The 15342-nt window shown below is 34.5% G+C and overlaps 2 protein-coding genes across 10 annotated transcripts; one reads left to right on the plus strand and one right to left on the minus strand.

Annotated features, from left to right (window-relative positions):
• The first annotated feature begins 7821 nt into the window (after positions 1–7821).
• Positions 7822–11777, plus strand: LOC137816415 (uncharacterized protein At1g01500). 9 transcript variants are annotated; one of them, XM_068619541.1, is made up of 3 exons: positions 7822–8020; positions 8505–9304; positions 11259–11777. In XM_068619541.1, the coding sequence occupies exons 2-3, from the start codon at positions 8591–8593 to the stop codon at positions 11493–11495; spliced, it is 951 nt and encodes a 316-aa protein (XP_068475642.1). In that variant the 5' UTR covers positions 7822–8020; positions 8505–8590; the 3' UTR covers positions 11496–11777. The 9 variants fall into 9 exon arrangements, with proteins under 9 accessions (XP_068475642.1, XP_068475639.1, XP_068475648.1 ...); XM_068619538.1 differs by having other exon boundaries at positions 7911–8234; XM_068619547.1 differs by having other exon boundaries at positions 7995–8135.
• A 25-nt stretch (positions 11778–11802) lies between these two features.
• On the minus strand, positions 11803–14378 carry LOC137816417 (uncharacterized). The gene is made up of 6 exons (XM_068619548.1): positions 14210–14378; positions 13948–14054; positions 13589–13765; positions 13021–13119; positions 12534–12779; positions 11803–12425 (listed from the first exon to the last, which is right to left on the minus strand). Exons 2-6 carry the CDS (start codon positions 14008–14010, stop codon positions 12135–12137), a joined length of 876 nt encoding a protein of 291 aa, XP_068475649.1. The 5' UTR covers positions 14011–14054; positions 14210–14378; the 3' UTR covers positions 11803–12134.
• Between the last annotated feature and the right edge of the window lie 964 nt (positions 14379–15342).

Below are 15342 nucleotides of genomic sequence, written 5' to 3' on the forward strand. Positions count from 1 at the left end.
CCCACGAAAAAAATCAAACAGTTTCGCACACAAACGAACCTTCCTTTCAGCCCTGGCAGTGATGAATAAAAAATTTATTGTCAATCTTGTGGGACGAATCTGGGGCTCAAATCTCAGCCAAAACACAACAGGCACAGTGACGAACGTCTGGTAAAAATTTTAGACCAAAATACCCAAGGAGTAAGGCGTAGTAAGTCCCAGACCGAGAGCGAACAAAACTGATTTTCCGAAAACACAACGTCCTGGCTTTTCTTTTCTTCCCCATATCTTCTCTTTGTAATTTGTTTATGGACGTGTCTCCTTACCTGGGTGCAAACAACGTATGAGAGTACTTGTGTGAATTTTTTCAGCAAATAAAATTGCAGAATGTAGGGCGAAATTTCACAAGTTTTCGTTGATGATAGCCTTGGTTTGCACAAAATTTCTGAAAAATTTTCCCGAAATAGTTTTTTCCTGAAATTCCATGCAAGAATCTCCACTGAATTTGGGACAAAACGCGACAAATTTCAGGTCAAACGAATGAGTATTCACCCACGAAAAAAATCAAACAGTTTCGCACACAAACGAACCTTCCTTTCAGCCCTGGCAGTGATGAATATAAAACTTATTGCAAATCTTGTGGAACGAATCTAGGGACCAAATCTCAGCAAAAACACAACAGACACAGTGTCGAACGTGTGGTAAAACTTTCAGACCAAAATACCCAAGGAGGAAGGCGTAGTAAGTCCTAGACCGAGAGCGAACAAAACTTGTTTTCCGAAAACAAGACGTCCTGGTTTTTCTTTCCCGTATCTTCTCTTTGTGATTTGTTTATGGACGTGCCTCCTTACCTGGGTGCAAACAACGTATGAAAGTACTTGTGTGAATTTTTTCAGCGAATAAAATTGCAGAATGTAGAGCGAAATTTCAAAGGTTTTCGTTGAGAATAGCCTTGGTTTGCACAAAATTTATGAAAAATTCTCCCGAAATAGTTTTTTCCTGAAATTCCACGCAAGAATCTCCACTGAATTTGGGACAAAACGCGACAAATTTCAGGTCAAACAGATGAATATTCACCCACGAAAAAAATCAAACAGTTTCGCACACAAACGAACCTTCCTTTCAGCCCTGGCAGTGATGAATAAAAAACTTATTGCAAATCTTGTGGGACGAATCTGGGGACCAAATCTCAGCCAAAACACAACAGACACAGTGTCGAACGTGTGGTAAAACTTTCAGACCAAAATAACCAAGGAGGAAGGCGTAGTAAGTCTCAGACCGAGAGTGAACAAAACTGGTTTTCCGAAAACAAGACGTCCTGGTTATTCTTTCCCGTTTCTTCTCTTTGTTATTTGTTTATGGACGTGCCTCCTTACTTGGGTGCAACCAACGTATGAAAGTACTTGTGTGAATTTTTTCAGCGCAATACGGACCCAGAATAAAATTGTAGAAAGTATGGCGAAATTTCACAAGTTTTCGTACAGGATAGTCTTGGTTTGCACAAAATTTCTGAAAAATTCTCCCAAAATAGTTTTCTCCTGAAATTTCACGCAAGAATCTCCACTGAATTTTGGATAAAACGCGACAAATTTCAGGTCAAACAGATGAGCATTCACCCACGAAAAAAGTCAAACAGTTTCGCACACAAACGAACCTTCCTTTCAGCCCTGGCAGTGATGAATAAAAAATTTATTGCCAATCTTGTGAGATGAATGTGGGGCTCAAATCTCAGCCAAAACACAACAGACAAAGTGACGAACGTCTGGTAAAAATTTCAGACCAAAAGACCCAAGGAGTAAGGCGTAGTAAGTCCCGGACCGAGACCGAACAAAACTGGTTTTCCTAAAACAAGACGTCTTGGCTTTTCTTCCCCGTATCTTCTCTTTGTGATTTGTTTATGGACGTCCCTCCTTACCTGGGTGCAAACAACGTATGAAACTACTTGTGTGAATTTTTTCAGCGCAATACGGACCCAGAATAAAATTGCAGAAAGTAGGGAGAAATTACACAAGTTTTCGTAGAAGATAGCCTTGGTTTGTACAAAATTTCTGAAAAATTCTCCCGAAATAGTTTATTCTTGAAATTTCACGCAAGAATTTGCACTTAATTTGGGACAAAACGCAACAAATTTCAGGTCAAACGGTTGAGTATTCACCCACGAAAAAAATCAAACAGTTTTGCACACAAAAGAACCTTCCTTTCAGTCGTGGCAGTGATGAATAAAAAAACTTATTACCAATCTTGTGGGACGAATCTGGGGCTCAAATCTCAGCCAAAACACAACAGACACAGTGTCGAACATCTGGTAAAACTTTCGGACCAAAATACCCAAGAAGGAAGGCGTAGTAAGTCCCAAACTGAGAGCGAACAAAACTGGTTTTCCGAAAACAAGACGTCTTGGCTTTTCTTCCCCGTATCTTCCCTTTGTGATTTGTATATGGACGTGCCTCCTTAACAGGGTGCAAAAAACGTATGAAAGTACTTGTTTCAATTTTTTCAGTGAAATACGGACCCAGAATAAAATTGCAGAAAGTAGGGAGAAATTTCACAAGTTTTCGTAGAGGATAGCCTCGGTTTGCACAAAATTTCTGAAAAATTCTCCCGAAATAGTTTTTTCCTGAAATTCCACGCACGAATCTGCACTGAATTTGGGACAAAACGCAACAAATTTCAGGTCAAACAAATGAGTATTCACCCACGAAAAAAATCAAAAAGTTTCGCACACAAACGAACCTTCCTTTCAGCCATGGTAGTGATGAATAATAAATTTATTGCCAATCTTGTGGGACGAATCTGGGGCTCAAGTCTCAGCCAAAACACAACAGACACAGTGAAGAACGTCTGGTAAAAATTTCAGACCAAAATACCCAAGTAGTGAGGCGTAGTAAGTCCCAGACCGAGAGCGAACAAAACTGGTTTTTCGAAAACAAGACGTCCTGGCTTTTCTTCCCAGTATCTTCTCTTTGTGATTTGTTTATGGACGTGTCTCCTTACCTGGGTGCAAACGACGTATGAAATTACTGGTGTGAATTTTTTCAGCGCAATACGGACCCAGAATAAAATTGCAGAAAGTAGGGCGAAATTTCACAAGTTTTCGTAGAGGTTAGCCTTGGTTTGCACAAAATTTCTAAAAAATTCTCCTCAAATACTTTTTTCCTGAAATTGCACGCAAGAATCTCCACTGAATTTGGGACAAAACTTGACAATTTTCAGGTAAAACGGATGAGTATTCACCCACACAAAAAATCAAACAGTTTCGCACACAAACAAACCTTCCTTTCAGCCCTGGCAGTGATGAATAAAAAATTTATTGTCAATATTGTGAGACGAATCTAGGGCTCAAATCTCAGCCAAAACACAATAGAAACAGTGACGAACGTCTGTTAAAAATTTCAGACCAAAATACCCAAGGAGTAAGGCGTAGTAACTCCCAGACCGAGAGCGAAGAAAACTGGTTTTCCGAATACAAGACGTCCTGATTTTTCTTCCCCGTATCTTCTCTTTGTGATTTGTTTATGGACGTGCCTCCTTACCTGGGTGCAAACAACGTATGAAAATACTTGTGTGAATGTTTTCAACGCAATACAAACCCAGAATAAAATTGCATAAAGTATGGCAAAATTTCACAAGTTTTCGTGGAGGACATAGCCTTGGTTTGCACAAAATTTCTGTAAAATTCTCCTTAAATAGTTTTTTTCCTGAAATTCCACGCAAGAATCTCCACTGAATTTGGGACAAAACGCGACAAATTTCAGGTCAAAAGGATGAGTATTCACCCACGAAAAAAAATCAAACAGTTTCGCACGCAAACGAAGCTTCCTTTCAGCTCTGACAGTGATAAATAAAAAATTGATTGCCAATTTCGTGGGACGAGTCTGGGGCTGAAATCTAAGCCAAAACACAACAGACACAGTGACGAACGTCTGGTAAAAATTCCAGACCAAAATACCCAAGGAGTAAGGCGTCGTAAGTCCCAGACCGAGAGCGAACAAAACTGGTTTTTCGAAAACAAGACGTCTTTGCTTTTCTTCCCCGTATCTTCTCTTTGTGTTTTGTTTATGGATGTGCCTCCTTACCTGGGTGCAAACAACATATGAAAGTACTTGTGTGAATTTTTTCAGCGCAATATGGACCCATAATAAAATTGCAGAAAGTAGGGCTAAATTTCACAAGTTTTCGTAGAGGATAGCCTCGGTTTGCACAAAATTTCTGAAAAATTCTCCCGAAATAGTTTTTTCCTGAAAGTCCACGCAAGAATCTCCACTTAATTTGGGACTAAAGGCGACAAATTTCAGGTCAAACGGATGAGTATTCACCCACGAAAAAAATCATACAGTTTCGCACACAAACGAACCTTCCTTTCAGCCATAGCAGTGATGAATTAAAAATTTATTGTCAGTCTTGTGGGACGAATATGGGGCTCAAATCTCAGCCAAAACACAACAGACACAGTGACGAACGTTGCTAAAAATTTCATACCAAAATACCCAAGGAGTAAGGCGTAGTAAGTCCCAGACCGAGAGCGAACAAAACTGGTTTTCCGAAAACAAGACGTCTTTGCTTTTCTTTCCCGTATCTTCTCTTTGTGATTTTTTTATGGACGTGCCTCCTTTCCTGGGTGCAAACAACGTATGAAACTACTTGTGTGAATTTTTTCAGCCCAATACGGACCCAAAATAAAATTGCAAAAAGTATGGCGAAATTTCACAAGTTTTCGTAGAGGATAGTCTTGGTGTACACAAAATTTCTGAAAAATTCTCCTGAAATATTTTTTTCCTGAAATTCCACGCAAGAATCTCCACTTAATTTGGGACAAAACGCGACAAATTTCAGGGCAAACGGATGAGTATTCACCCACGAAAAAAATCAAACAGTTTCGCACACAAACGAACCTTCCTTTCAGCCCTGGCAGTGATGAATAAAAAATTTATTGTCAATCTTGTGGGATGAGTCTGGGGCTCAAATCTCAGTCAAAACACAACAAACACAGTGACGAACGTCTGGTAAAAATTTCAGACTAAAATACCCAAGGAGTAAGGCGTAGTTAGTCCCAGACCGAGAGCGAACAAAACTGGTTTTCCGAAAACAAGATGTTCTAGCTTTTCTTCCCCGTATCTTCCCTTTGTGTTTTTTTATGGACGTGCCTCCTTACCTGAGTGAAAACAACGTATGAAAGTACTTCTGTGAATTTTTTCAACCCAATACGGACCTAGAATAAAACTGGTTTGCACAAAATTTCTGAAAAATTCTCCCGAAATAGTTTTTTCCTGAAATTCCACGCAAGAATCTCCCCTTAATTTGGGATAAGTATTCACCCACGAAAAAAAATCAAATAGTTTTGCACACAAACGAACCTTCCTTTCAGCCCTGGCAGTGATGAATAAAAAATTTATTGTCATTCTTGTGGGACGAGTCTGGGGCTCAAATCTTAGCCAAAACACAACAGACACAGTGACGAACGTCTGGTAAAAATTTCAGACAATACCCAAGGAGTAAGGCGTAGTAAATCCAGACTGAGAGCGAACTAAACTGGTTTTTCGAAAACAAGACGTCCTGGATTTTCTTCCCCATATCTTCTCTTTGTGATTTTTTTATGGACGTGCCTCCTTACCTAGGTGCAAACAACGTATGAAAGTACTTGTGTGGATTTTTTTCAGCGCAATACGCACCCAGAATAAAATTGTAGAAAGTAGGGCAAAATTTCACAAGTTTTCGTAGAGCCATAGAATAATTTTTAGATTATGTAATCCGAAAACTCGTTTGAAAAAAGACTTCCGATTACATAATCCATAAGTTAAATAAGACTTCTAGACTATGTAATCCGGAAAGTAATCATGCATCTGAAAAAAGCTTCCTGATTATGTTATCTGGAAGCTAATTACAAATTTGAAAAATAACTTCCAGATTATGTAATGTGGAATATTATAAATGGGTATTTTTGGAAATTCGAAAATTTATGAAGGTGAAAGAAGAAAGTATGGAGGTGCAGAAAGAAACAGTCTAACAATAATACCTAAGAGAAAGCTACAAATTCGTTCAGCAATAAACGGTGACCTGTTAGGCTTTCCATGGGACCGAAGAAGGTGATTTCTTTTTGCACCCTATGCCTTCCTTTTACACCTCATAAATATAAAAATCTCCACTTTTATCCTTTTGGTTTATTTTTTATTTTATTTTGCAATCCAAAAAACTTTCTGTATTAGTACATAAACTTCCTGAATTATACAATTTAAAAGTTTTCTGTAATATACAATCGAAAAATTATTTTGTTGAAAAAAAAACTTTCAAATTACATAATTTAAAAGTTATTTATTGTATTTTTGATTTGTTTAATCCGAGAGAGATACTTTTAACTTCTAAATTACTCCAAAAGTCATTTTTTCATAAAAAAATTCAAATTATGAAATATTAGAGTGTCTTTAATTGTACAAATTGAAAGTATTTTTTACATTAAAAAATATTATAAATTATGGAATGTTGAAGTCACTTTTTGATTGGACAATTCAAAGGTAATTGTTGAGGACACCCAAAGAAAAAACTTCTGTTATATTGTAGTGTGATATGTTGAGCTTTTTTAAGTGGAGAAAACATGAGAGGTAGAAAATTTTTGTCATGAAAATTTTGTTCTTGAAAAATTATGTTTGAAAAATCTCATAAACCCTCATCCAGAAACTTGGAAAAACATTAATGTATAATTCATAAGCCACTTTAAAAATGGTAAAAGTTATTTTAAAAATTATGGGGTGCCAAAAAATTGTGAAGTTGCATGAAGAAGCTTACCAAAGTTTTTCAGCTACCATGCTTTATAAATCCAAAACAACACAAAATTTCAGAAAAAAAAAAAACGGTAATATCGTTTTTATGATAATAAAAAAAGATAAACCATGAAGAAAAATATAGAGAAAGACTATAACATTTAATAGTTATTAGAAATATTATCTTTAAGAAAAAAAAAATCTCAAGTGATAACACGCGATGATTTTGAAAGCACGTCACCTAATGTTATAAATATTAAATCATACTTACATTAACGATTTAAATACTGCATAATCCAACCATGGTTAAATCAGATTTGTAGAAGTTTGAATAGGTTAAACTAAGGTTAAAGTATGGTTAAAAGACTTGGCCAAACAATCACATCATATCACTTTCAGCTTTTGACACACCACCATCCTTATTCTTAATGCAGTTTCTTCGTATTTATCTGATTTTATCAGATAAGATGAACCATGTCACAATCACTTTCTTTCATATTTTCATAAAATGTATGTAGCACAAATACTTTTCAAATTTCTAATAAAAATTATAACTATTTATTTCATTGAGTTTATGAAAAATTTGGATTAAACTACGAGGTTCGAACACTTCTCTTAAATGACGTGTCTATGTCAGACATACGTATCGGATACCGATAGTCATAGAATACCTATCGGTAAAGTGTTAATTCAAAAAATATTTATTAAATTTGTGATAATTCTAACACAATTTTAAAAAGAAGAAATATATTAATTTTATAAAAAAATAAAACTTATTACATAAATTTTTTTATGATTATGAAAATAAGAATAAATCATGTTAAACCAGCCATAAAAAAATATCTTCCTAAGAAAAAACTGAAACATACTTTTTTACATGTACCTTTATTATCAATTTATATAATTCATAATTATATAATATATAGATCAGTGTTTGTCCCACATCTGTTCTGTGTGCTATATTTTAGAGATTATACGTATGTTTGTGTGTCCGTCTCGTATCAGCTGTAGGATTATACATATGTTTGTGTCCGTCTCATATCAGTATATCTGTAATATATAATCTTCAATAATATCTTTGTACTATATAATCTTCAATAATATCCTTGTGTTTGGATACATGAAAACGACCTTGCAGTATATAATTTCTGATTAACTTAAGATACTAAGACTGCTATATCATATACTTTGTAAAGAACACGAGGTAGATATTAATATTATTATTATTATTGCAAAGAAAGCTGGCAAAAACCACGGGGCAGAACATAGATGATTTGTATGAAAAGGTGGAAAAGGATCTGACAGATACTTTGGTTTTAGAATTTGATTACATGTAAAGAATGAGTGGTTTGGGCATGCTGCTATATCAGATTTTGAGATTGCGATGAAATATTTTTCGTGGTTAGAGTTTATTTGTGGAAAAAGAGCTCTTTGAATTTGTTTGTGGTTGTGCTCCTTCTCACATCAACTCAACAGATTTGGCTAATAGTAACAACCATGGTGTGTGTGTGTGTTATTTGCTATAGTTAAGTTTGGTTTCAGACTTCATCACCCTCTTTCTTCCTCTTTTGTTGTAACTCAAGAGTTGCTTTTTTTTTCTACTCAGAGTAATGATTTAGTTTCCACCTTGTAATGATTTTAACCCATGTTTCTTTAAATTTTTAGCTTCATACCATGTTTTTCCATGTGTGCATGAGTTTTGTTTTTTCTTACAAGATGTGTTGGTTCAATTATCTGATGATTCCAAGTATTTGGCTGATTGTGAAGCAGGTTTGAATTGGAAATCTGATGTAGATTTGATGCTTCTTCCATTTCATAAGAGGATTTTTGAAGTGATTGAATGAGTGGATGTGGATATGGAAGGATCTTTTGATTCACCATACAATGGAGAAGCTGGTAACAAAAGCCTTCAGATCATTAAATACTCTCCTTATAAACCCTTCACCATGATGCCATCACCTTGGTTTGATCTAAGAGTGTTTTATGTGAGAGTGAGTAGAATTCAGGTTGATGAATCCACCCCAGAGTTTCTCTCTCTGCATCATATTCCTCTTAGTCCTGATACCCTTCTGGAGGTGAATGGTGTTAGGAGCAGCATTCACTGTGATGGAGAGTCTTCAGTTCTGAGAAGGGATAGAGTGGATAAGAAATCTGAGGAAGCTACCTTTGTTAACACAGATAGTATACGTTTTACTGGGAGTATGAAGTTTGAGGTTTATGATAAGGAGCTTTGCATTCTCTCTGGGGTTCTGGAGATGTCTGATACCAATGGTTTTGATGGGGAATCAAAAAGCAGTGTGAAGAGATGGAGCATGAGTTGTCAAACAGAAATGGCACCTGGTTGTGGCTTCTTCAAGGGAAAATATGTTGCTGTGACTGAATTGCCTTGCCCTGAAATTGAGCTTTATGTTGCTGGCAGCTTCTCAGGAACACCTATAATCTTAACTAAGACACTGCAAATCAGTTGCCGAAAGAAACATAATAGGAAATGTGCCTTGGATGCCATTCCAGAATACGAAACAACTGAACTTCTTCACAAAGATGTATCTGATCATGGACATGATTTGCAGGTAAAAGAACTGTAAATTTTTGTGCATGATGTTTTGAAGTCTGTGTTTTTCTTTGATTAAGATTTCATATAAATGACACAATCTCTGGATAATAAACATAATATGTATCCTTTGCTGTTTTTGGGTATTAAAAAGAGGACTTTAATCCTAAGTGAATCATTAGATACACTGATTAGATAGACTGAAATAAGTCTGATATCATATTAAGAATTGGACTTTAAGTCTAACTCAACCTCATAAAATCCACATGTCTTAATGTCTAATATATGAGAGTTACTAATTTACTTCATTATTTTCTGTTTCTTATTCTTCAATGTTCCTTACATTACAAAGAGTCTTATTACATTACAAAGAGTCTTCCATAAGGACAATTCTTAGTGAGGTCAGAGTCTTTGTAGGGACTCTCTGTGCATCATGTGTGTTTACTTGTATGCTGTTCATTGGAAAAAGAACACATGAAATGTGACATCATGGTACATACTTACAGTTCATTCTCAAAACTCCGAGGAGGTTTAATTTTTAAATGACCATGTGTTGGATTCTGATATGGAATTATTGTTGACAATTAAGGAAAGCAATCATGATCAAGGAACTTGATCTATCAATGTGATCTGAATTATGCAGTTAATAATTAGAATTTGTTGTATTGTCTTTTTTCCGTTTTAGCTATGATATTTGTAGGAACAGTTATTTCCCTGATTTTTTTGGCAAGATTAGTGTACAGAAATAATCTCTTATTCTTATTTATACCTCTGATTGTATCAGTAAAATATATTCACTTTTCAACACCACGTTCTCAACATAATCATTAAATGATTTTGTCATATGTCGCCTAGTGGATGGATGATTGACATGATTTGCACATGTGATGTCTCTTGTTCTACCTTTTGTTTGTACCAAACTTTATCATATTTAATCTCTCAGATTAAAACACTATAATACCAATTAAAGTTTGGAGTGATTAATGATCCTCAGTTTTACACTTGACAGCGGCTGAAAATAATAAGGCCACAATGTTATTTGCATCTCTCTTTATCAGTTTATTCTCAAAATTTGAAGAGTTTCACTTTAAATTCTTAAAGTGTATGTTAGATTATTATTTGGATACTAGTATGAAATCGTTTAAGAATTGAGGTAAAAGACAATTTAAATATATTTTTATTTTTTAACCTTCTAAGATATTTTTTAAGATAAAATCGCAATGAAATAGTTTTGAGTTCCAAAATGGACAATACCTTATATATGGTTATTGACTATGTTATGAGAATGGAAGGTTTGAACCTTCGTTCCCTTAACTTCAAATGAAAGACTTGTTCTGGTGTGTCCAGTAGTTTCATAATCATGACAGAGTTTCAAACTCTTAAACGAACAATACTTTTGAATGTACCGAGACATCAAAAGAACAAGATATCAAACAAAACTTTTTAAATTTGAAAAACTAAACTAAGATAAATAAATAGAAATAAGATGAGAGGCCAAAAAGATTATTTTAACCAAAAGAATGATGTTTTTTAACTCATATTCAATCTTCTTGCCTAAACTCGAAAGTGAGTACACATCTACATGGTGTAAATTTCTAAATTGGATTGAGAAAAACACTCACCGGAACATTAACTCTTCCCTTTCTTCTATGACACAACCACGATAATTCTGAGCATCTGCATTAAGAGCTTGATTTTTCATTATGGTTTCATGTTCTTTGCAACATTTACTTGAAAGTATACATGCATTGATCTATGCTTTGATTTTCTTGGAATGTAGTAAGAATTCAATTTGAACAGATCTTTTGATCAAGTAAAACATTATACTCGGAACATGTGAGTTATTTCCCCTTTAATTTGTTCTAAATTGCATCCAAATTCATAGGTAGTGATAATACATTATGGCAGTGAAAATTTCCATGTTTTGTAAGCATGCGTTTTTGTCTATAACCTCCACTTGTTTTGCTTTATAGCTTGTTGACTACAGAAGAAGCTTCAAAGCAGAACAAGAAGAGGATTACAACAGCATGTATTGGCAAAGAACAGCATATGTAGATGGGGAAGATGGTGAACTATCATGGTTCAATGCTGGTGTACGCGTTGGTGTTGGAATTGGACTTGGCATCTGTGTAGGAGTTGGTATAGGGGTTGGCTTGTTAGCACGTTCATACCAAGCAACCACTCGTAATTTTAAAAGGAGGTTCATATGACCCTAATGAGTTTGAAATTTTAGGTCAAAGGCCATTAAGAAGCAGACCAAATGTCCTTATTTCTGGTCAATGTTATCTTTGGTTGGTGTGGAATCTCTATCATCAAAGCAGATGAAATGTTCTTATCTCTGGTCAATGTTATCTCTGATCGGTGTGAGATTTTTACCATCGAATGACATTCATCGTGTGATTGTTTGGTGGTTTATGTAGATGTAAGTGGCACGAGAGTTTTCATGTAAATGGTCAGAAAATTGTGCTACAATAAATGGCTTATGTGTTAAATTTTGTGTAGTTGAATAGGTAGTTATTTTGAAGAACAGCATTTTCATTGTCAAGTTTTCAATAGACCCTCTGCTTGAGGTATACATATGCTAGATTAGGAACAAGTTTATCATATCAGATGGAATAGTTATGCATTAAATAAATAAATCACTCTTATCTGGGATGCACCTTAGTCCTAATTTTCCTGAGGTAATGACTTTATATTGATTAGTATTCATATAATCTGAACTAAAACTAAGTGTATGTTTGGATTACCCTTCCAAAATTACTTATAATCCAAAATTAAACAAAGAACATGCTTCTCCCAAAGTACTTCCAATGGACATTCACCACGCCAAATGGTAATCCAAACAGAGCTTAACATGTGTCAGGAGAGGTTGCATTGAAAACTGCTGCAGAATGGCCATTAGCAATGTGGTTTGAGAGCTTCTCATCAGATCCCCAAAATGCTGCACATTTCAAATCATCCTGAACCATTAATCTGGAGAACTCTTCATGGTTATAACGCATTGTGCTTTTTCCACCTAGTTCTTGGGGAAGGTTTTCCTCATCAAAATAGGACTTCATGAGCTCCACACTATCTTTGTTCTTTGGGTACACAAACTTCACCTTCTGAAATGTCTTGCTATCCAAGAAGTACTTAACTATCTGCATCAATAGAAACACAAAATGTAACTTGAGTGTGCTTAAAAATGGAATCTGTGTCATATTGCAAGCCAGAAAAGTAATGAATGATTAAGAACAGTGTCAACAAACCTTCCAAAAGGCTTCAAAAACTCTTGGGGGGTTGTAAAGAAATGCTACGGCAAGCCTCTCAGGGTAATGGTTCTGCAAAATGTTGATGGTTTCTCTGGCTGATTTCAAGGGCACATTGTTGGTTATTGACCACCCAGTGAAGTCTATCAACCATGCCATTTGTTCTTGACCCGGTGGAAGATCAAGCAAGGCGTTTTCCAAAATATACACAAAATGCCTCATCTGATTCTCCATCGAAGTAGTGTTCTACATGCAACACAACAAAATGTTTCTGAGAAATAATAGCTTAACCAAGGCTAAAACTACTCAATTGGTTCCTATAAGTATCATATCATTTCAAGTTTTGGTATATGAATAGGTTTTTTCATCACCCTCAAAATTGTAGTTGTCTTTGAAGTTAGTGATGGGGACCAAACTTATAGGAACAAAGTGAATAGTTTAACCTGAAACCAATTAACCAAATATCTCCATATCCAAACCATGATACCTGCATTCCTGGTCTCAGAATAAGAACACTTCTTCCTTGTCTGTCACGAAAACTTGCTCTATACAATTTCCCAGTCTCCCCTTCCATTGCAACCTCTTGCTGACAAATAACATTACCATATAGCATTTTAGATCATATCTAATACAACAAAATATCTAAAAAGACTATGTTTTTGTTTAAATTTGTCAAAAGAGAAGATTTTAGATCCTAACCACTAAATTAAGGACTATTTTGTTTTCAAATTTGAGAAACTAAAATGAATTTTGTACAATCGTGTTGAACCGGACATCAGTTATTAAGTGACATGGATCATGGTCCCTTATTAGGAATGTGCATCTTTCAGTGAATCGGTTTCAATTGATCTGTCGAAGATATTTTCCGTGTATTTTGGGATATTATGACTCATTCAACGCCATTGTAAATATCATTTAGTGTGTATCTTGAGATGTTCTTTGACTCGGTCGGTCACCAAAGCCAAGACAAGCTCGTCCGGTACCGGTAGAAAATCTTCTTAATTTACTAACCAAAATCGGATTCAACTAGAATGAGAAGCTAAGGCACAACTTACCCAGCGAATTTCCTCTGGTTTATAGGTTGATCTCCACTTCAGGGTCTCCCCCAACATCTTCTTGGACTTGTCTACATTCCAGTTTCGAGCTTCCAAATATCTCTTCAAACATGCATCAGTGCAATACTTCAAACTGTGCCCTGATAAGGGTCCAATTGCACCCTTCAGCTCCTTCATCTGCTTGAACAATTTTGAACAATGAATAATCAGCACCAAGATTCTCACTCAACAAAACACCAGAAACACAAGGTCTTTGATCCGTAAAGTCTGTTCATTTATGACCCTCTGGCACACCAGATTCAACCAACCTAAACTTTTCCAAAACAAAACATAACATCACCAAACAAAAAGCACCCCACCTTTGATTCAGCATGAAGCTCGCTGCTTTCCTGTTGATGTGAACTGCTCCAGTGATGAAACATGGCAACTGAAGATTCCTTGGAAAGTGCTTCTGTTTTTCACAACTCTAAGATTGAAAAAAAAAAGCACACACAACAAGAATAAATTAATGAGAAACACATGAATCACACAGAGAAACTTTTTCTCCTCTTGACAACAGATTCATCAAAGGAACATAATAAGTACATAACATAAACACAGTGACAATAACAGAAACACAACCTTTGAACATAAACTATTTTTTCATTCCATTCAATGGTTGGTTTGGTTAGTTAGGCATGGACCTGTTCTTCACAAGAAGACAGAAGAACACAGAAGATCACAAGACTGAGCCAAAAGTGAGGACAGAAGAGAAGTGTGATGTGCGTGTATCAAAACAAAAACAAAGGACACTTACATTATAACAAAGCATAAATAATTGAGTAAATTATGTGTGCAGTTTCGTCAAATTTGTATAAATTCTTTATATCTACGTTATTATTTTTTAATTATTTCAAAAGGATTTGACTAACAACAAAATATATTAATAACCATTGATTATAACACAAAACCAACTGTTGTAATTACATTTAATTTTAAATTTAACTAAATACCTAATTTATTTTGTAAAGATTATACTTTATCATCTTCTAAATTACAATCCATAAACTGAAACCTGTTAAAATAATGAAAATAACGATATAATTTTGCAAAATTTATACTTTTGTTACATGAATTGTAAATCTAATTGAAATGTGAAGTTTCATAATGAACTTTTATAGAAAAAAATATATATAATTTACTTTATTAATATAACTAAAATCGGTGTATTTATTGTTTTCTATCTAAATAGTTAACCTTTTATGTTTTTTTAGTTACCGAATTATGGGTTTACTTGAATTATAATTATCATAAAAGATTATATCTACATGACCCATATAAAAGAGTAATTAAAAAGCATTAACTAACAAATATTTAAATACTAAAGTCTTCAAAATTTTAAGAGCATTTAATATTTTTCTATTAAGTAAACAATAAAACGAAAAGGTAATAAATAAATTTGTACAAAGATAATATTATATATATATATAAATGTATTAAACGTCTTAAATTTTTAAAAGTATTTAATGTTTTTAAATAATAAAATGAACAAATTATCCTCTGCCGTGGAGTGCGTATTTACCGATAAAACCGTAAAAGTAAAATACAATTGTGTGTTTATTTATGTTAGTTATTTATTCTTTCTGGTAAAATCTCGAGATATTTCTAAAGTATACAATTTTAATTAATTTTAAGATAAACATAATAATTTACAATTTTAACGACATATAAACACTAAATTTCATTTGTATCGTATATTATATACTCTTCATTAA

Source organism: Phaseolus vulgaris, chromosome 1 (genome assembly GCF_000499845.2).
Source record: "Phaseolus vulgaris cultivar G19833 chromosome 1, P. vulgaris v2.0, whole genome shotgun sequence".
Taxonomy (NCBI): Eukaryota; Viridiplantae; Streptophyta; class Magnoliopsida; order Fabales; family Fabaceae; genus Phaseolus; species Phaseolus vulgaris.